At 44.7% G+C, this 23318-nt stretch overlaps 1 protein-coding gene across 2 annotated transcripts in view; it reads left to right on the top strand.

Moving 5' to 3' along the window:
• LOC141164416 (electrogenic sodium bicarbonate cotransporter 1-like) overlaps window positions 1-23318 on the top strand; it is a 766124-nt gene that overhangs the window by 229394 nt on the left and 513412 nt on the right. For both annotated transcript variants that reach the window (XM_073649614.1, XM_073649613.1), the window contains exon 6: window positions 5435-5522. In XM_073649614.1, coding sequence (XP_073505715.1) covers window positions 5435-5522 — 88 coding nt within the window. The remainder of the gene's footprint in view (window positions 1-5434; window positions 5523-23318) is intronic.

Genomic DNA, 23318 nt, shown 5'->3' with positions numbered 1-23318 from the left:
AGACGCAGCACGTCTGCTGCTGAATTGAGGGCCCCAAGCGTGGCCGAAGGCAAAGAGGAGAGGAGAGAGGAGTTGAGGGGGCAGAGGAGCATCATAGGCTCACCCCGAGTATACAAACCGGACATCGGGTCCGCGCCTACAGGGTCCTTTATACCCAATAGGGATCACCGGCATACCAGGAGGACTACAAGTCTCTGGCCGACCTGAAGCTAAACCCATTACAGGACCAGGAACTACGAAGGCCCCAGCGCCCAGGGATAGTGGTTGCCAGCGGAAGGTCCTACTACCAAGCGACAGGTGAAGGAACAGCACGACACATAAGCTAGGCCCAGTTGCAGGCTGGCCAGGAGCATACAGAGAGGGAGACACGGACCAGGAGGCCTTATACCCGCTCACTGGGGAGAAGTCCTGAAGTGCACCCTTCCTACCGAGTACCCTGGACAGTACCGGACATCCGCACCAGTAAAGGTATTGAAGCGAATCCCCTGTCTCTGTCAGTTACTCCTGCTGCGCCATCCCGCCTGCACTACAAGCCCCAGCATCACTATCCACCATCGAACTCTACACTGCCCTGAGGCCCGCTCCACCTGTGGGGAGCCGTTCCATCCTAGCTGCCCTATCAACTGCCTCAGAGGTCTGCAGCAGCGCTGGTACAAATTACCAGAAACCACAGGTGGTGTCACGATCAAACTACAAATCCCATATAAACTTTCCCCTTTTTGTTGACCGCTCTGGGCCACGGACCGGGCTAGCCACTGTGACATATCCCTTTCCCCAGCATCTAAAGGCCCGGCTGCCGAATAACCCATTGCCCCGGGGGCGCGTCAAAGGCTTAGGGGTGATCTTATTACTATGTACAAGTATATAAGGGGACAGTACAAAGACCTTTCTACTGATCTTTTTACCATGAGGCCAGAGACGGGGACAAGGGGGCATCTTCTACGTCTGGAGGAAAGAAGGTTTAATCATAATCACAGACGAGGATTCTTTACAGTAAGAGCAGTGAGACTATGGAACTCTCTGCTGCATGATGTTGTAATGAGTGATTCACTACTAAAATTTAAGAAGAGCATGGATGCCTTTCTTGAAAAGTATAATATTACAGGTTATATATACTAGATTCCTTGATAGGGCGTTGATCCAGGGAACTAGTCTGATTGTTGTATGGAGTCGGGAAGGAATTTTTTTCCCCAATGTGGAGCTTAGTGTTTGCCACATGTTTTTTTTTTTTGCCTTCCTCTGGATCAACATGTTAGGCTATGGGTTGAACTAGATGAACTTAGTCTTCCTTCAACCTTAAAAACTATGTTACTATGTTACTCCCAGATGAGACTGCCCATCTACAGGCAGCAGAATAGAAGATGGAAATGGCTGCTGCATAAAAGGTAAGGTTAGTTTAAAGAAGATGTTCACTACTTTTTATTATCCCCCAAATGTATTCAGCCGGTGCCCATAAGGGTTTTTGTAATTACCTTTAGTTGTCCTTTTTGCCTGTGAGCGGCGCTACTGCGGGTCGCTCACAGGCATCAAGTGACCTCCCCGCTGTTGTCACGTCAAGTGAGCGCCACTCACAGGCAAAAAGGACAACTGAAGGTAATTACAAAAAACCCTTATGGGCACCAGCTGAATACATTTGGGGGATAATAAAAAGTAGTGGACAACTCTTTTAAGGAAAAAAAGTTAGGTGGCTCTCACCAGAAATTTCATAGAGGAGGCTGCAAAAATAACTGTACAATGATCCCTGTGCAACTGAGCGCTGGTGCAGAATGCAGGTCCCAGCCTGTCAGCTGCTGTGCTTGCAATCGTGTTTGCTCCTCAGGGTCCTCATGTGTGCAGTAGACACAGCAGTGAAGGAGCAGACACACGGGGACTCGGAGAAAGCAGCCAGAACGGAGCACACAGCACTGCTGCTGCTGGGGGTGATTGTGCTGTGGCTGCTGAAATTACCCCAGTCCAGGAGAACAGAAGGGATGACATGGAGTGCACTCTATGTACTAGGAGAAGAGGGAGAGACAGAAGGGGCGTAGCCTTATACAAGAGGGGGCTTGTCAGCTGCTTCTCACTGTAGTGCGGGAGACGTAAGCTCCCGGCCAGGACTGCGGGGCAGAGTCTCAAAATCGAGACTGTCCAGCTGTATCCCGGATGGTTGGGAGCTATGGTATTTGTAAGTCATATCTACAGTACAGACCAAAAGTTTGGACACACCTTCTCATTTAAAGATTTTTCTGTATTTTCATGACTATGAAAATTGTACATTCACACTGAAGGCAACAAAACTTTGAATTAACACATGTGGAATTATATACTTAACAAAAAAGTGTGAAACAACTGAAAATTTGTCTTATATTCTAGGTTCTTCAAAGTAGCCACCTTTTGCTTTGATGACTGCTTTGCACACTCTTGGCATTCTCTTGATGAGCTTCAAGAGGTAGTCACCGGAAATGGTCTTCCAGCAATCTTGAAGGAGTTCCCAGAGATGCTTAGCACTTGTTGGCCCTTTTGCCTTCACTCTGCGGTCCAGCTCACCCCAAACCATCTCGATTGGGTTCAGGTCTGGTGACTGTGGAGGCCAGGTCATCTGGCGTAGCACCCCATCACTCTCCTTCTTGGTCAAATAGCCCTCACACAGCCTGGAGGTGTGTTTGAGGTCATTGTCCTGTTGAAAAATAAATGATGGTCCAACTAAACGCAAACCAGATGGAATAGCATGCTGCTTCAAGAGGCTGTGGTAGCCATGCTGGTTCAGTATGCCTTCAATTTTGAATAAATCCCCAACAGTGTCACCAGCAAAGCACCCCCACACCATCACACCTCCTCCTCCATGCTTCACGGTGGGAACCAGGCATGTAAAGTCCATCCGTTCACCTTTTCTGCGTCGCACAAAGACACGGTGGTTGGAACCAAAGATCTCAAATTTGGACTCATCAGACAAAAGCACAGATTTCCACTGGTCTAATGTCCATTCCTTGTGTTCTTTAGCCCAAAAAAGTCTCTTCTGCTTGCTGCCTATCCTTAGCAGTGGTTTCCTAGCAGCTATTTTACCATGAAGGCCTGCTGCACAAAGTCTCCTCTTAACAGTTGTTGTAGAAATGTGTCTACTGCTAGAACTCTGTGTGGCATTGTCCATGTCTCTAATCTGAGCTGCTGTTAACCTGTGATTTCTGAGGTTGGTGACTCGGATAAACTTATTCTCAGAAGAAGAGGTGACTCTTGGTCTTCCTTTCCTGGGGTGGTCCTCATGTGAGCCAGTTTCTTTGTAGCGCTTGATGGTTTTTGCAACTGCACTTGGGGACACTTTCAAAGTTTTCCCAATTTTTCAGACTGACTGACCTTCATTTCTTAAAGTAATGATGGTCACTTGTTTTTCTTTACTTAGCTGCTTTTTTCTTGCCAAAATACAAATTCTAACAGTCTATTCAGTAGTACTATCAGCTGTGTATCCACCTGACTTCTGCAAAACACAACTGATGGTCGCAACCCCATTTATAAGGCAAGAAATCCCACTTATTAAACCTGACAGGGCACACCTGTGAAGTGAAAACCATTTCCGGTGACTACCTCTTGAAGCTCATCAAGAGAATGCCAAGAGTGTGCAAAGCAGTCATCAAAGCGAAAGGTGACTACTTTGAAGAACCTTGAATTTAAGACATATTTTCAGTTGTTTCACACTTTTTTGTTAAGTATATAATTCCACATGTGTTAATTCATAGTTTTGATGCCTTCAGTGTGAATGTACAATTTTCACAGTCATGAAAATACAGAAAAATCTTTAAATGAGAAGGTGTGTCCAAACTTTTGGTCTGTACTGTAGGAATGGGTGATAAATACAGAATTGGTGACGAGTTTCTATTATACTTTTCCTCTGATTGTTCCACTCCTGGTTTTGACTTACAAATACTGAGGTAAAATACTGACCAAATACTCCATGTGTGTACGTGGCTTTAAGCATCAAATCTGCTGTGGTTGCAACCTATCCAACTCATCTGTTTTTTTTTCCATTATAACATTATCTGAGTTCCATAGGAAATTGCAATTTACACTACATACTGCAATACTCATAGATATATGAGGACTTGTTATTTGCATGACACTGGAAAAAATTGAAAAATACTGGAAAATTGAAAAATATTTCAAGTAGAAGGAAATGATGAATAAAATATGACTCTGACATTTTTTTTTGGTTTTGATTTTATGGCATTCATTATGTGGTAAAAATGACTGGGATGCTAGATTGTAGAGGTCAGTGAAATTATGGTGATACCAAACTTGTCTAAATTTTTCTTTAAGTGGTGAAAAAAAATGAAGAAGTTTGCCAAAGTACTGTATTTTTCGGATTATAAGGAGCACTTTTTTCCTCTAAATTGGGGAGGAAAATGAGAGTACGTCTTATAATCCGAAGTGAGCTTGTCAGGGGCAGCTGTGGTGGAGTGGGATCATAAAAGGCAGAGTCGCTGCTTCAGGAGGCCGGAGTCCCCTTTCCCAATTATTTCCCTGCAGTAGGCTTCTCAATCTGCCCATGTGTCGCCTGTAGCCATTTTCCCGAAGCTCACCACAGTTAAATCATTGGGAAAGGATACTCCGCTCACCTTTATTATGAGAACCCAGGGACCGCAGCATCGCCCCTTTACTGCCGCCCGCAGTCACCCTGTGGCTGAGCTTCACCGGAATACCAAGATGCCAGCAATAGGGGTCTTCACGAAGTGCCTTTGGTAATCTATTAGGATCGCATTGTGAGGGGTCAGTAGGTGCCAATGCACACATGTACTGGCAACTGCTCAATTTAATTGCCACTGTCAGAAATTGATAGTGACATCTAATTGTTTAACAGTAGTGATGAGCAAGCGCGCTCGATGAACTCTTTAACCGAGCATGCTCGGGGGCTTAACGAGTATCTTCAGCGTGCTCGTATATTATGTTTGAGTCACTCTGTCTGCATTATTTATGGCTGTTAGACTGCCTCAACACATGCAGGGATTGCCTGTCTGTTAGGAAATCCTCGCATGTGTTGAGGCTGTATAACAGCCATAAATAATGCGGACACATGGACTCAAACATAATATACGAGCATGCCGAAAATACTCTGTAAGCACTTGAGCATGCTCGGTTAAAGGGTTAAACGAGCACGCTCGCTCATCACTGTTTAACAGCCATGTTCAGAGCACAGCTATTAGACACAGATGTCAGCCATGTGGTGTAGCTGGTGTATACTGCATGTGTAAGGAGCTTAGCTCCTGAGCCCCTTGTGGACCCCTCCTGACCTCCTGAGTATGCTGTTTTACATTCTAATAGGAGAATGCGATAAGGTTAAGTACAACCATATTTGTACAAGTATAATTAAAGTAAAACTATAGGGGCTGTGCATTGTTTTCTTGTGATATGTGTGCTAGAGTAACAACTGTTATGTACAATAAACTTTTTATATCATATATTTCAGATTTATTTTTATTCTTCTGGGTCCAAGTGGAAATGCAAAAGCTTGTCATGAAATTGGCCGAGCCATCGCCACCTTACTTACTGATGAGGTAAACATTGAATTTGTTATACAATATCTTTCTCTACAGCTGAATCATTAACTGAAAATGATGTATAGCTTATAAGTAGTTTGGGGAGTTACATAAATAATCAAACTAGAAGAAATCATAGTAGTGTGTAAACATATAAATCCTCTAAAATCAATACTTTTATTTGATTCACTTAAAAAACACCAATACCCGTGTAATGAAAAACAATAAATGGATAAGCAATCATCCTTAATGGCACATTTCCTTAGAGAAAATAAATAACACACTATAAAAGAATGGACTGATAAAAATCTCAGATGATCTGGCTAAAGCAGAGGTTGGCACCCTGATAATGAATTTGGCGCCCCCGCTCAATAACAGCTGTCCCTCACTCTCCCTGTTATGCCCTATAGAAGTGAGCTATAGCAGGAAATAGGTGACTGCCTATTCTAATATAATTAGATTTTGTACCATAAGAATAATAAACCACACAAGATATATGTAGATACCAAAGAGTTAAATGATAAACTTATCTCTTAGTGTTAAAGTCGCCTCGACGCGTTTCGCCATCCATTAGGTTCATCAGGACCAATAATGGGATTTTGTGCAAAGAATTGATAAAGATGCATTCTGAAGGATGGCTGGCTATGATAGACTGCTAAAAGCCCAGGTTTAAATATGCCCCTGGTTAGTACACAGACAAGACTTGTACACCCACTCTCCAGAAGATCCTCTAATATACAGTTGAAACCAGAAGTTTACATATACTATATGAAAATACACATATGCATGTTTTTCTCAATATCTGACATGAAATCAGAATAAACCTTTCCCGTTTTAGGTCAATTAGGATTACCATCATTTTTAATATTTATCTAATGCCAGAATAATGAGACAGAGAGAATGTTTAAAGATGTTTTTATTACTTACTGCAAAGTCAAAAGCTTACATACATTTCATTAGTATTTGGTGCCATTGCCCTTAAATGGAATGACTTGGGTCAAACGTTTGCAATATCCTTCCACAAGCTTCTCACAATAGTTGGTGGGAATTTAGGCCCATTCCTCCTGACAAAACTGGTGTAAGTGATCCTTGTTTGTTGTTTCGCCTTGCTCGCAACTGCCTTTTTAGCTTTGATCATACATTTTCAATAGGATTGAGATCAGGGCTTTGTGATAGCCACTCTAAAACATTGACTTTGCTATCCTTAAGCCACTTTACCATTTTGGCAGTATGCTTTCGGTGATTGTCCATTTGGAAGACCCATTTCCACTCAAGCTTTAACTTACTGGCTGATGTCTTGAGCTGTTGCTTCAGTATTGTCGCATAATCTTTTTTCCTCATGATGACAATCTTACCAGCTTCCGACATCATCTTCACAAGGTCTTTTGCTTTTGTCCTTGGGTTGATATGCACCAAAGCATGTTCATCTCTGGGACACAGAACCTGTCTCCTTCCTGAGCTGTATGATGGCTGGACATTCCCATATTGTTTGTATTTGCATATAATTATTTGTACAGATGAATGAGGCTCCTTCAGGTATCTTGAAATTGTACCCAAGGATGAGCCAGACTTGTGCAAGTCCACAACTCTCTTCTTGATATCTTGGTCTGATTTCTTTAGACTTTCCCATGATGCTACACAAAGAAGCAGTGTGTTTCAGGTGTGCATTAAAACACATCCACAGGTGTGTCTCTAATTAGCTCAGATGTTGCCAAAAAAACTATCAGAAGCTTCCAAACACATGACATCATCATATGGGCAGTCCAGAATTGTTTAAAGGCATAGTAATCTTAATGTATGTAAACTTTTGACTTTGCAGTAAGTAATAAAAATGCCTTAAACATTCTCTCTCTCTCTCATCATTCTGGCATTTGGCAAATATTAAAAATTATGGAAATCCTAATTGATCTAAAACGGAAAAGGTTTATTCTGATTTCATGTCAGATATTGAGAAAAACATGCATATGTGTCTTTTTATATAGTGTATGTAAACTTCTGGTTTCAAATATATATATAGGATTCTCCTGTCCCCATATTACTACTGTGCATGCCCTGGGTTCAGGTACTAGAGGCCACATGTAACTGCTGTTTGTGCAAGCGCAGTGGCATCACTTCTGAGCGCGCTTCAGAATAAAGTGCATGATGTAGCGCATTCGCCGAAGCTTCACATGTGTACCCAGAAATGACTCCCGCTTTCCACCGTGGTACGCTTACTGCACTCACTTCCGGATTCCAGAGCATCATGTGCGCTTAAGAGTAAAGCGCGTGATGTAGCACATGCGCCAATGCTTGGATTACGTGATGTGCTTTATTCTGAAGGGCACCCAATGCCCCGGACTCTGGAAGTGATGCCACTGCGCTTGCGCAAACGGCAGTTACATGTGGCCTCTAGTGCCCGAACCCAGGGCATGCGCAGTAGTAATATGAGGACAGGAGAATCCTATTGTGACATACCTGGTGGTGGGCTTGCATAGTGCACCATCTCTCACTATGCAAGATCGCAAACTTGATCTTCAGTCCAGTCTGCTAGCCTGGCTTCTATTCATGCTGTCTGTTTGTCTCTGTTCTGACTGCTTAGGGCGGCGGCCCGGTTACTTCCTGTTTCTTGTAGCTGTTGTGGGCACACTCCTAATGCGTCCTCAGCCTATTGCTGTCTGTCACTGGATATTTAAACCAGCTTCACCTGGAAGCTGATGCCTGAGCAACGCTATCATTCAGTGTAGTCTTTGACTCTGAATGTGCCAGGTCCTGTTCTGTTCTTGTCTGTTCCTGCCACTCTGGGGACTGTATTCCCAGACTGGCTCCTGTATCTCTTTCAGTAGCAGTTCCTGTCTGAACTGTATCCTAGCCTGTTCGTCCCACCTTCTAGGGGCCGCATACCTAGATCTGTTGTCTGTATTTTCTTGCCTGTCTGTCCGCCTTCCTGGAGGCTGTATTTCCAGGCCAGTCTGAACACGCTCCTAGCCTGTTCGTTCCGCCTTTTCTGGGGGCCGCATACCCAGACTCGCTCCTGTATCTCACTGCAGTGTCAGTTTCTGTCTGAACACTTAGTTCCTGTCTGAACACTCTCCTAACCTGTTACCTGTCTTTCTCTATGTCCGTACCTTCCCTTTTTCTGCAGAGTCTGAACCTGCACCTAACTCCTACTCGTTGTTGCTGTACTTCCGTTTGTGAGTTTAGAGTCCACTCGCTACTTCATTGCAAGTATCTTGTGTGTATCTGGTTCTGCCTTTCCCTTCCAGTCTGTTCCGTGTGAACAGAGCCCTGTCCCCTCTGCTCTGCCTTACTCACCACTCCGACGGTTCTTGCCCGCTCTGCCTTGCTCACCGATCCGGCGGTTTCTGCCCGCTCTGCCTTGCTCTCTGCTCCGGCGGTTTCTGCCCGCTCTGCCTTGCTCACCGCTCCAGCGGTATCGCTCTGCTCTGCCTTTGCTCACCGCTCCAGGCGGTCTCGCTCTGCTCTGCCTTTGCTCACCGCTCCAGGCGGTCTTGCTCTGCTCACCTCTCCAGGCGGTCTCGCTCTGCTCTGCTTTTGCTCATCGCTCCAGGCAGTCCCCCTCTGCTCTGCCTTTGCTCACCGCTCCAGGTGGTCTCGGTCTGCTCTGCCTTTGCTCACCGCTCCAAGCGGTCTCGCTCTGTCCTGCCTTTGCTCACCGCTCCAGGCGGTCTCGCCCTGCTCTGCTCTTGCTCATCGCTTCGGCGGTCTCGCCTGCTCTTGCTCACCACTCCGGCGGCCTCGCCCTGCTCTGCTCTTGTTCACCGCTCCGGCGGTCTCGCTCTGCTCTGCTTGTCTACCGCATCTGCGGTTCTGTTCCTGAGTCCCGGTCTGTACTGGACCTTATCCAGTCTGTGCTCCAACCTGCTAGTGCCTCCCTGTCGGCACTCCAGCCGTGCTTGCCAGTACTCCCTGCCTGCATACCAGTCGTGCTTACCAGTGCCCGCCTGTCTGCATACCTGCCGTGCCTGCCTATACCCACCAGTCGGTGTGCCAGCCTGACCTGCCTGTTCCTGTATTCTCCGGTGTGGGTCAACAGCCGTGTCCGGGGTCTGACCTGGAGTGGCACCTGGTCCCTCTGCTCGGTTCCTCCCTGGTGCACTGGCATCGTTAGCCGTCGTGCAACCTTGGTCGGATCGGGTAGATACTTAGTTACACCCCTCCAGGCACTCTCTGGTTCATGGTCCAGTGGGATCACTAAACACGCACACGCCAGTCAGTCCGGGCGTGTGCATAACACCTATATATATTAGAGGATCTTCTGGAGAGTGGGTGTACGATTCTTGTCTGTGTACTAACCAGGGGCATATTTAAACCTGGGCTTTTGGCAGTCTGTCATAGCCTGCCATCCTGCAGAATGCATCTTCATCAATTCTTTGCATAAACTCCCATTATTGGCTCCTGATGAACCTAATGGACGAGGAAACGCGTCGAGGTGACTTTTAGAGATAAGTTGATAATTTAACTCTTTGGTATCTACATATATCTTGTCTGGTCTATTATTCTTATGCTAGGAATATAATTGAATTAGAATAGGCAGTCACCTATTTCCTGCTATAGCTAACTTGTATAGGGCATAACAGCGAGAGTGAGGGAAAGCCGTCATTGAGCGGGGGCGTCAAATTCGTTATCAGGGTGCCAACCTCTGCGTTAGGCAGGATCTTCTTAGATTTTTATCACGCCATTTTTAAGTCCATTCTGCATAGTGTGTTATTTATTCTATCTAAGGAAATGTGCCATTAAGGATGATTGCTTACCCATTTATTGTTTTTTATTACATGGGTATTGGTGTTTTTAAGTGACTCAAATGAAAGTATTGATTTTAGAGGATATATATGTTTACACATAGCTTATAAATAGCAATAACTCACTCAATGTCAGACAGTAGGACAGTCCTTGTGGCTGCTGAAAATAGAATGCATGAGTCTAATATTAGACATAGTGGCCAGTATGAAAATTTGAAGATTTCTGATTTTTTTAATGTGAAAAGATACTGATATGGAAAAAAAAAGACATTTCATTTAAAAACTTGCTTTTACTCCTTCTCAATGTGTAATCATGGACATTACATGCTAGACACAATTGCATAGAGCGGGTTCAGGAACTAAACCTGCATGATATCTGGCAGGTGCCAGCTGCGTTAGAAAGCCAGCATCTACCTGTAAAAGCAGTGATTGCTACTAAGCTCTGATCACTAAACCCATAAATGACTCTATGACAGAGGAAATTACAGCACATAAACTTGGGGGGCGCAACAAAACATTGTATGTACCCCAAAGTGATGTCAATAAAAATGTTAACTCGCCACACAAGAAGCAACAGCTCCATCAATGGAGAAGTAATAAAGTTGCTCAGAACAGGGGGAATCAAATCAAAATTGTTATTTTTACAAACTTCTGTGCATTTTATACCGCTAAGAATCAATCTGATCATCCTGATTTGGAGAATCACCATGCCAGATCACAATGAATCGGGAAAAACATTGCATTGTATTTGTTTTTTTTTGCCATTTCACCACATTTAGAATTTACTTCTCATTTTCCAGTACATTTAATGGTAAATTGAATGGTGTTATTCAAAACTACAACTTGTTCTGCATATAATATGCTCTCATATGGCTTTGTGGAAGGAATAATAAAAAAAAAGGTGTAATGGGATGAAAAATGAAATGTCAGAAGTTAAAATTGAAAATAGGAACAGAGAAAAAACTGTGACACTCACCCAGTGGCTAAAAAAATATTCCTTTATTATATACCTGGCAGAGAAGACAGACAGACAAAAGAGCAATGGCCCTTTCATGCTGCCAATCACGTCATCTAGAAACAAAAATTAGATGCGGTGGGAAGTGGTTAAACTATAGGTCATTTTCTGATGACACATTACCTTTAAGGCCACATTCACAAATTCAGTATTTGGTCAGTATTTTACATCAGTATTTTTAAGCCAAAACCATGTGAGGAACATTCAGAGAAAAAGTATAAGGCCATGGCCAGACTATCAGTATTTGGTCAGTATATTTTATAATAGAACCAAGTGCACCAATTCTGCATTTATCATCCACTCCTGGTTTTGTCTCCCACTCCTGGGAAAAAATACTGACCAAATACTGACCAAATACTGATAGTGGGGCTGTGGCCTAATAGAAATACGTGCACCACTTCTGTATTTTTTACCCACTTTGGATTTTGGCTTACAAAATACAGAAATACTGACCAAATACTGATTGTGTGACCGTAGCCTAAGACTTGAGACTGGGACAAGATGACTAGTTGCAGGGTAGGTCGCCATTATCTTCTCCTTGCCTGTTCAGCTAGACTGACAGGTCTCGCACTCTGTGTATAGAAGGAAAAAGAATGTGATTTATCTGCGCTGCTGATGGAGATGCAAAGGAAAATCCAGGAGACATGATAAACTTGATACGGTTTTATTATGAGCCTGGGTGGTTGTATCTTGTGTCTGAGTGGTGTTGAGCATAAAGCCGTAACAAATTCATCTTGTCTCCTGGATTTAATACTTGGATCTCCATCAGCAGTGCAGAGGAACCACATATACAGTTAGGTCCATATATATGTGGACAGAGACAACATTTTTCTAATTTTGGTTCTAGACATTACCACAATGAATTTTAAACAAAACAATTCAGATGCAGTTGAAGTTCAGACTTTCAGCTTTCATTTGAGGGTATCCACATTAAAATTGGATGAAGGGTTTAGGAGTTTCAGCTCCTTAACATGTGCCACCCTCTTTTTAAAGGGACCAAAAGTAATTGGACAATTGACTCCAAGGCTATTTCATGGACAAGTGTGGGCAATCCCTTCGTTATGTCATTCTCAATTAAGCAGATAAAAGGCCTAGAGTTGATTTGAGGTGTGGTGCCTGCATTTGGAAGGTTTTGGTGTGAAGTAAACATGGGGTCAAAGGAGCTCTCCATGCAGGTGAAGCAATGATGGGAGAAGGAGTTTCAAATGACGCTCCCTCCTCCATCATTGCTTTCACCCAGGGGTGGCTCCAGGTTTTCGTGAGCCCTGGGCGAAAGAGTCTCAGTGGGCCTCTTTAACACATACAGTACAGACCAAAAGTTTGGACACACCTCCTCATTTAAAGATTTTTCTGTATTTTCATGACTATGAAAATTGTACATTCACACTGAAGGCATCAAAACTATGAATTAACACATGTGGAATTATATACTTAACAAAAAAGTGTGAAACAACTGAAAATATGTCTTATATTCTAGGTTCTTCAAAGTAGCCACCTTTTGCTTTGATGACTGCTTTGCACACTCTTGGCATTCTCTTGATGAGCTTCAAGAGTTAGTCACCGGAAATGGTTTGCACTTCACAAGTGTGCCCTGTCAGGTTTAATAAGTGGGATTTCTTGCCTTATAAATGGGGTTGGGACCATCAGTTGTGTTGTGCAGAAGTCTGGTGGATACACAACTGATAGTCCTACTGAATTAGAATTTGTATTATGGCAAGAAAAAAACAGCTGAGTGAAGAAAAACGAGTGGCCATCATTACTTTAAGAAATGAAGGTCAGTCAGTCCGAAAAATTGGACAAACTTTGAAAGTGTCCCCAAGTACAGTTGCAAAAACCATCAAGTGCTACAAAGAAACTGGCTCACATGAGGACCGCCCCAGGAAAGGAAGACCAAGAGTTACCTCTGCTTCTGAGGATAAGTTTATCCGAGTCACTAGCCTCAGAAATCGCAGGTTAACAGCAGCTCAGATTAGAGACCAGGTCAATGCCACACAGAGTTCTAGCAGCAGACACATCTCTTCAACAACTGTTAAGAGGAGACTTTGTGCAGCAGGCCTTCATGGTAAAATAGCTGCTAGGAAACCACTGCTAAGGACAGGCAACAAGCAGAAGAGACTTGTTTGGGCTAAAGAACACAAGGAATGGACATTAGACCAGTGGAAATCTATGCTTTGGTCTGATGAGTCCAAATTTGAGATCTTTGGTTCCAACCACCGTGTCTTTGTGCGACGCAGAAAAGGTGAACAGATGGACTCTACATGCCTGGTTCCCACTGTGAAGCATGGAGGAGGAGGTGTGATGGTGTGGGGTGCTTTGCTGGTGACACTGTTGGGGATTTAAAAACTAAAGAAAAGGATGCACAGCCCCTATCACAAATTTAGGGTGCGTCATGATGCACCCAAACATTTAAACCAAAACCAAGAGAAACAGGAAGGTACATATGTAGAAATGTGCACACCTCAATACATATTAAGTAAAAAAATATACAAGCATTATTATACACTTTTAAAAACACTAAAACACAACACACATGATTAACAACCCCCAAATACCACAATGCATGATTGGCTGTATACAGAATATAGATATAATAAATAATTTAAATTCATATAATAATCACATATCACAGAACTCCAATATTACTCAATATACACTGTAAGCCCTCATTATATATCAGCCCAAACCGTGGACAAACCTTGCATATAGCAATTGCATGAATCTGTGTCCCTTAAGTTTAGTCCAAATAAACAATACCACAGTCAGAGTGAAGGCAAAAGGGCCAACAAGTGCTAAGCATCTCTGGGAACTCCTTCAAGATTGTTGGAAGACCATTTCCGGTGACTACCTCTTGAAGCTCATCAAGAGAATGCCAAGAGTGTACAAAGCAGTCATCAAAACAAAAGGTGGCTACTTTGCAGAACCTAGAATATAAGACATATTTTCAGTTGTTTCACACTTTTTTGTTAAGTATATAATTCCACATGTGTTAATTCATAGTTTTGATGCCTTCAGTGTGAATGTACAATTTTCATAGTCATGAAAATACCAGAAAATCTTAAAATGAGAAGGTGTGTCCAAACTTTTTGTCTGTACTGTACGTTCATGATTCACAGATGCGGCAAAGAAATATAGGTATACAACACAGGGCCCAGGCTGTCCCCTCATCCTTCACATATGCAGACATGCACACACACAATAGTCAGACACGCACACACACACAATAGTCAAACACGCACGCACACACACAGTATGCAGACACACAGTACTCAGACATGCGCGCACACGGTACGCAGACATACACATGGTAAGCAGACATGCATACTCACACTACAAAGACATGCACGCACACGGTACGCAGACATGCGCACTCACACACAGTATGCAGACGTGCATGCACACGGTACGCAGACACGCACGCACCCGGTACGCAGACACGCACGCACCCGGTATGCAGACACGCACATGGTACGCAAATATGCACACATACTGTTAAGGATCCAGGTGGTGGAATCTCTGTGCTGTGGTGCAAGGAGGGACCAGAGGGGTGTGACTAAGTATCTACTCGGCTGGACCAAGGTCGCACGGGGGCTCAGTCGACTCCGTGAACCAGGGAGGGACCGAGCAGAGGGACCAGGTGCCACTCTGGGACAGATGTTGCATGAGAGCAGGTGACTCCCACGGGTCAGAAGGCAGGAACTGACCGGTAAAGCGGAAGAGCACGGCAGGCAGGCTGATAGCCAGACAGGTGCTCCGGGTAGGCAAGCTGGCGGGCACAACAGTTAACAGGCAGGTGCTTCCAGGGAAGCAGGCAAGTGAGTATGGCAGGTGACTGGCAGGTGCTTCCAGGTAAGCAGGCTGGCGGGCACGGCAGGTAACAAGCAGGTGCTTCAAGGTAAGCAGGCGGGCAGAGGCCATAGACAGACTGGCGGACTGGACTGTAGGCAGACTGTCGGGCTGGAAAGTAGTCAGACTGGCGGACTGGACTGAAGAACAGACTGGCGGACAGGACTGACTTGCAGTTGACCTGAGGGCTGAAGCAAAGTAAGTATAACAGAGCAACAACCTTGCACGGGCACCTCCATATTGGAGGAGGTGCCTTTTATAGAGAAAGTCCTCCGGCCATTGGTCGGGGACTTTTTAGGACGGCGCGCGCGAACCTTTAAGAGGGAGGGAGCCCACACGCGAGAGCCCTAAGCACAGTGTCAGGGAAGCTGCATATACCAGCAGCAGCAGCAGGGAGGCCGGAAGACGCCGGAGCAGGACCGCGGCGGTAGGGGGAGAGGCGTCTCTGCCTGGAAGGGGGCAGAGACGCCGATGCTACACATACATTACGCAGACACGCACATACACAAACAGATAAAAAGACACATACACATAAAGACATACATACATAGTAACATAGTAACATAGTTTTTAAGGTTGAAGGAAGACTAAGTCCATCTAGTTCAACCCATAGCCTAACATGTTGATCCAGAGGAAGGCAAAAAAAAAACATGTGGCAAACACTAAGCTCCACATTGGGGAAAAAAATTCCTTCCTGTCTCCATACGGCAATCAGACTAGTTCCCTGGATCAACGCCCTATCAAGGAATCTAGTATATATAACCTGTAATATTATACTTTTCAAGAAAGGCATCCATGCCCTTCTTAAATTTTAGTAGTGAATCACTCATTGCAACATCATGCGACAAAGAGTTCCATAGTCTCACTGCTCTTACAGTAAAGAATCCACGTCTGTGATTATGATTAAACCTTTTTTCCTCCAGACGTAGAAGATGCCCCCTTGACCCTGTCTCAGGCCTCAGAGTAAAAAGATCAGTAGAAAGGTCTTTGTACTGTCCCCTCATATACTTGTGCATAGTGATAAGATCACCTCTAAGCCTTCTTTTTTCCAAACTAAATAACCCCAAGTGTAATAACCTGTCTTGGTATTGCAGACCCCCCAGTCCTCTAATAACCTTGGTCGCTCTTCTCTGCACCCGCTCTAGTTCAGTTATGTCTTTATACACAGTATTCTAAGTGTGGTCGCACTAGTGACTTGTATAGAGGTAAAATTATGTTCTCCTCATGAGCATCTATGCCTCTTTTAATGCATCCCATTATTTTATTTGCCTTTGTAGCAGCCGCCTGACACTGGCCACCAAACGTGAGCTTGTCGTCCACCAATACACCCAGGTCTTTTTCAGTGACAGTTTTGCCCAGTGTTTTACAATTAAGCATATAATTATACATTTTATTTCCTCTGCCCATGTGCATTACCTTACATTTACCCCAATTAAAGCTCAGTTGCCATTTATCAGCCCAAGCTTCTAGTTTACATAGATCCTCCTGTAATATAAAATTGTATTCCTCTGTATTGATTACCCTGCAGAGTTTAGTGTCATCTGTGTTAGAACCTTAGGTTTTTTCCTTTGCTGGTCACATGACCTTGTTGGCCTATTTAATCCTGCTCCGCCCTTCTGGCTTTGCTGGACTTCATTGTATAACTACTTTCTAGGTAGCCTGTGCTCTGTATCTAACTCTGTTAGTTTGCTTGGTCTACGGACCTCAGTGTTCTATATATTTTGTTTGTTTGTCTGTCTGCTACTATTTCTGTTAGGAGGTGTCCCATTTTCCTCCCAGTCCTTAGTACTTGTAGGGATTCCTTCCCCACATCTATAGGTCTCCGTACAGACTAGCTTAGGACTTTAGCAGGTCTGATCACAGGATCAGGTCCCCTGCTACATCGTAGGGATAAAGCTGAGTTCTATCGTAGGGACAGATCTCCTCTCTTTCCTTAGCTCTGGTAGCAGAACATAACAATCTGCAAATAATGAAATACTACTCTGTATGCCCCCTACAAGGTCATTAATAAATATGTTAAAAAGAAGCGGGCCCAATACTGACCCCTGTGGTACCCCACTGTTAACTGAGACCCAGTCTGAGTGTGTTCCATTAATAACCACCCTTTGTTTCTGATCACTGAGCCAATTCTTAACCCACATACATATATTTTCCCCTATCCCCATTGTTCTCATTTTATGTATCAACCTTTGGTGTGGGACTGTATCAAATGCTTTTGAAAAGTCCATATACACAACATCCACTGCTTTTCCTTGGTCCAGTCCAGAACTTACCTCTTCAAAAAAGCTGATCAGATTAGTCTGACAGGAACGGTCCCTCATAAACCCATGTTGATATTGGGTCATGAGGTTATTTTTCTTCAGATACTCTAGTATAGTATCTCTTAGGAAACCCTCCAGGATTTTACCCACAGTAGAGGTTAAGTTTACTGACCTATAATTTCCAAGTTCGGTTTTTGTCCCCTTTTTGAATATTGGCACCACATTTGCTATACGCCACTCCTGTGGTACAGACCCTGTTATTATGGAATCTTTAAAGATTAAAAATAATGGTCTATCTATGACGTTACTTAATTCCTGCAGTACTCGCGGGTGTATCCCATCCGGGCCCGGGGATTTGTCAACTTTAGTGATTTTTAGACGCCGCCGTACTTCCTGCTGGGTTAAGCAAGTGACATTTAATGGAGAATTTTTGTTATCACTTATCATGTTTTCTGTCATGCGATTTTCTTGTGTAAATACTGTTGAAAAAAATCATTTAGCATATTGGCTTTTTCCTCATCCTCATCCACCATTTCACCCAGACTATTTTTAAGGGGCCAACACTATAATTTTTTAGATTTTTACTATTTATGTAGTGAAAGAATATTTGGGGATTATTTTTACTTTCTCTGGCAATGAGTCTCTGTGTCTCAATCTTAGCTGCCTTGATTTGTTTTTTACAGAATATATTTATTTTCTGTATTTATTTAATGCCTTATCACTACCTACTTTCTTTAGTTCTCGAAATGCTTTCTTTTTGTCACTTATTGCGCCCCTTACAGCTCTATTTAGCCATAGTGGTTTCCTCCTATTTGTAACATGTTTATTCCCAAAGGGTATTTATTGTGTATAGGTCCCATTCAGGATGCTAATAAATGTCTCCCATTTGCTTTGTGTAGTTTTATGTCTCAGGATATTGTCCCAGTTTATTGCACTAAGATCGTGTCTCAACCGTTGGAAATTTGCCTTCCTGAAGTTTAGTGTCCTTGTAACCCCTCTACTACACATCTTATTAAAGGATACATGAAAACTTATTATTTTGTGATCACTATTACCCAAGTGACCCCCAACTTGTATATTTGATTTGCGGTCTGGCTTGTTGGTTAATATTAGGTCTAGCAGTGCCCGCCTTCTTGTTGGGTCCTGAACCAGTTGTGAAAGGTAATTGTCTCTCATAGTTGTCAAAAACCTATTACCTTTGCTTGAACTACAGGTTTCTGTTCCCCAGTGTATCTCAGGGTAGTTGAAGTCCCCCATAATAATGACTTGTCCTTGAGTCGCTGCTTCATCTATTTGCTTTATGAGGATATTCTCCGCTGCTTCCATTATTTTTGGAGACTTATAAGAAACCCCTATCAGTAATTTATTATTTTTTTCCCCTCCCCTTATCTCCACCGACAGGGACTCTACATTTTCATTATATTCACATATATTCTCACGCAAGATGGGTTTTAAGGATGATTTTACATATAAACACACACCCCCCCCCTCGCTTGTTTGTACGGTCATTTCTGAACAGACTATAGCCCTGTAAATTAACTGCCCAGTCGTGGCTCTCATCCAGCCATGTCTCAAATATCTCCACCATGTCATAATTATTTTTCAACAAAATTAATTCTAATTCCTCCATTTTGTTGGTGTGGCTTCTGGCATTAGTTTACATGCATTTTATGTATCTCTCTGTACCTCTATTCCTTTCTACTATATTGACTGTTCTAACCCCACCCCCAATTTCTTTATTTGTGCCCAGGTCACTATCTGCATTATCTTCCCCACCTATAAAATCAATACCCCCCCAATCTCTAGTTTAAACACTCCTCCAACCTTCTAGCCATTTTCTCCCCCAGCACAACTGCACCCTCCCCATTGAGGTGCAGCCCGTCCCTAGCGTAGAACCTGTAGCCAACTGAGAAGTCGGCCCAGTTCTCCAGGAACCCAAACCCCTCCTTCCTACACCAATTTCTGAGCCACTTATTGATCTCCCGTTGCCTCTCTGGCATGGCATGTGGTACAGGCAGTATTTCAAGAATACCACCTTGGAGGTCCTTGCTTTAAGCGTGCAGCCTAATTCCCTGAAATCATCTTTAAGGACCTTCCACCTACCTCTAACTTTGTCATTTGTGCCAATGTGCACCATGTCCGCTGGGTCTTCACCAGCCCCTCCCAGTAATCTGTCAACCCGATCAGCGATGTGCCTGACTCCAGCGCCAGGTAGGCAGCACACTGTTCGATGATCCCTGTCTTTGTGACAGATTTCCCTATCTGTTCCCCTAATAATTGAGTCCCCCACTACCAGCACAATTAAATGTGCAGTGTCGCCCCTGCAGTCATTACTACAAGAAACAGCTGCACGGCGCGTGGCCATGCCTGAAAACAGTGCCGGCGGGCGACGGTGGCAATCAAGTAGCAGAGCGGGGAATGCAGGGGGGGTGACTGCTATGGGGACCCCCCGACTCATGGGCCCCATAGCAGTTGCGTGGCCTGCCGCCATTGGCGGTACGTCACTGGCAGCCTTACTCTTTCTGTCAGAAAAGTGGGCTAAATTACCTAATGAGTGTAAACAACCCTTTAGGGGTGAAAATTCTCATTACCAAATTACCCAGAGGGTAAATAAACCCTATTTAAGGGATGTAATAAAACATAACTTTTATTATTTTATTTATTTAAAAGGTGGTCAAGACTGATTAAAATTACTATAGCGAGTGTCACAATGGGCTTGGGACTTTGGGCTCTATCCAAGTCCCTAGATCCAGGGGAGCCCTAGTCTATCCCTGTCCCCCGAATTACTCCTGAAGGTGTAGACACTGGGTTCTCGTGCCTTACTATGCTCCTATATCTACCCTGATCTGTCACCTCATTCACTCAGAGTAGTGGAAAGATGACGTGCATAGGAACACATTAACCAGACTGACAAGAGAAGACTGACAGGGATAAATGAAAAATCAACCATGCAAAATACACACACAAAACAGAGTGGGACACAGAGGAGTTAAAGGAAGGAGAAACCAATTAGGAGAGGATGAGGATGTGCACACAGACAAAACTCCAAGCAACAATCTCCTGAACAATCTCCAAACGCAAACTCCAGTCACCAGCACAACACTTCCAATCAGGGCTGGCACTAGGAATTTTGGGGCTCCATACGGGCAAAATTTTCGGGCCACCTTGAGACTCCATCCAGGTCCCACCCCAGCTCCGCCTCCACCCAGCTCCGCCTCTACCCCTCGAACCTTCCACAGTCCCACTGATCACTCTTGGAAAAACTCTACTTTCTGCCACACCGTGACTGTAGTACATATTGCCACTATATAGTGACTGAATAATACCATATACTAGGGACAAATACCGCCACACTATGATCAGACCACATAGTGACCAAATAATACCACATACAAGGGACAAATACAGCCACACCATGACCAGACCACATATTACCACCACATAGTGACTGAATAATACCACATACAAGAGACACACTATGACCAGATCAAGTCTATGAGAACATCGTTCAGGCTTTCACACTTGCATTGAAGCTGCGCTCACAAGATGGCGCCGCAAGACCGGAACGGTGCTGAAAATTGATAAAGACGCTGGAAAGTGAGTTTGACTTATGTTTAAAGGGACTCTAGCATTGTCATCTCTGCCTCCCGCCCAGCAGAGACGCCGATCTCCTCACCGCCGCGGCTCTGGTCCGGCATCCTCTGTTCGTCCTCCCGTCTCCCTTGCCGTGCGTGCCCAGGGTGCGCGCATACCCCCGGGCACTCTACTTAGGGCGTGCGCGCTCCCTATCTCTTAAGGGGGCCGCGTGCGCCATCCTAAAGTCCCTGGCCAATGGCAGGAGGACTGCTTCTTTATAAAGCACCTCTCAGCAGGCCAGTATGCTGTGTGCTTCCGTACCCTCGTGTCTGAACTGGCCCGGAACAATGGGGCCCCGGTGTCTACCTTTTGGAAGGGCCTTTCTGGCCGGATCAAGGATGAACTAGCCAGTCGAGACATACCCACCTCTCTGGACGACCTGGTCTCTCTGTCCACTCGGATCGAGATCCGGTTCCATCAGCTTTCTAAGGAGGTGAACCGTGAGAGGAAATCTCTGCGCCTTGCACCAACCTTCCAAAGGCCAGTCTCTATACAGGCTACTACCTCGGCTTCCACCCCTGAAGCTATGCAGGTAGACCAGGTTAAGATGGGCAAGTCTCACCAGGAGGTCCGCCTCGCTGAAGGAAGATGTTTTTATTGTGGCATCTCGGAACATCTAATCCGCTGTTGTCCTGAGAGACCATGAAACTCCAGTGCCTAGGTTCGCTTTTAAAGGTCATCCTACGCAAAAATAATTCCTCTCCATCCCTGAACCTGTCTCTATCGATAACCTGCGGTAAGATACACTTCTTCGAGACTGCCTATCTGGATTCCGGTGCCGCTGGGAATCTCATCCATTGTGGAGCAGTATCAGATCCCTATTCAACGTCTTCCGGATCCATTAGCTGTCTCCTCCGTGGATGGGAAGCTCCTTTCAGAGTTCATCTTGTTCATCACCGAGCCTGTAGTTCTTCAGGTAGGAATGCTACACTCTGAGAAAATCTTCTTCTATGTCCTGTCCGGCCTCTCCCACTCTTTACTGCTTGGACTGGCCTGGCTTCAAACACATGAGCTGGTTTTGAATTGAAGTTTGGGAGAGGTGCTCCGCTGGGGTCAGGATTGTCACAAGACCTGCTTGGTTCCTGTCCATCCTGCTCGACCGCCGTCCACTCCAGCTAATTTGCCTGGCTTGCCAGTGCCCTACTGGTCTTACACTGATGTCTTTGACAAGAAGGAGGCTGAGACACTACCACCACATAGGCAGTATGACTGTCCCATTGACCTTATTCCTGGTGCTTCACCTCCCCGAGGTCAAATTTACTCCCTGTCGTTGACCAAGACCTGAGCCATGTCCGAGTACATCAAAGAGAATCTTGCCAGGGGATTTATCCAGAAGTCTACCTCTCCGGCTGGAGCAGGATTCTTCTTTGTCAAGAAGAAGGATGGCTCTCTTCGCCCATCTATAGTCTATAAGTGCCTAAATCAGATCACTATCAAAAATAAGTATCCTCTCCTTCCCATCTCCGAGTTGTTTGACTGCCTCAAGGGCACCAAAGTCTTTACTAAGCTCAATTTCCGTGGCGCATACAATCTAATCCAGTTTCGCCAGGGGGACGAGTGAAAGACAGCATTCAACACTCGTGAAGGCCACTACGAGTACCGCGTGATGCCCTTCAGACTCTGCAACGCACCAGCAGTCTTCCAGGAACTGGTGAATGATATCTTACGAGATCTTCTATACTCATGCGTGGCAGTGTATCTGGACAATATTCTGGTGTTCTGGTCTGCCCTCGCATCGAAGAGACGTTCGACAGGTATTGCAGAGGCTCAGGATGAATCGTCTGTATGCCAAATTCGAGAAATGCATCTTTGAACAGACTTTTCTTCCCTTCCTGGGATACATAATCTTGGAAACCGGGCTTAAGATGGATCCCTAAAAGGTGTCTGCCATTCTAAAGTGGCCCCGACCTGAGGGGTTGAAGGCTATTCAGCGGTTTCTGGGATTCGCTAATTATTACCGCCTGTTCATTCCTCACTTTTCCTCCCGGACTGCTCCCATATCTGCTCTAACCCACAAAGGGGTTAATCCTAAGGAATGTAATCCTGAGGCGGAAAATGCCTTCGTACCCTTGAAACAAGCCTTCTCCTCTGCCCCGGTGCTTCATCATCCTGACTGTAACAAGCAATTCTTCCTGTAGGTTGATGCCTTGTCCTCTGGGGCCGGAGCAGTTATCCCCCAGAAGTTCTTGTCCGGGCGAATGGTAACCTGCTGCTTCTTTTCCAAGCTCTTCACTCCTTCAGAGCACAATTATTCCATTGGAGATCAGGAACTGCTTGCTATTAAACTGGCACTGGAGGAATGGTGGTTCCTGCTTGAGGG

Source organism: Phyllobates terribilis, unplaced genomic scaffold, assembly GCF_046119375.1.
Source record: "Phyllobates terribilis strain yellow unplaced genomic scaffold, ASM4611937v1 Scaffold_10__3_contigs__length_209671492, whole genome shotgun sequence".
NCBI classification, from domain to species: domain Eukaryota; kingdom Metazoa; phylum Chordata; class Amphibia; order Anura; family Dendrobatidae; genus Phyllobates; species Phyllobates terribilis.
The sequence above is the reverse complement of the archived record's forward strand: the minus strand, read 5'-3'. Positions and strand labels throughout refer to the sequence as shown.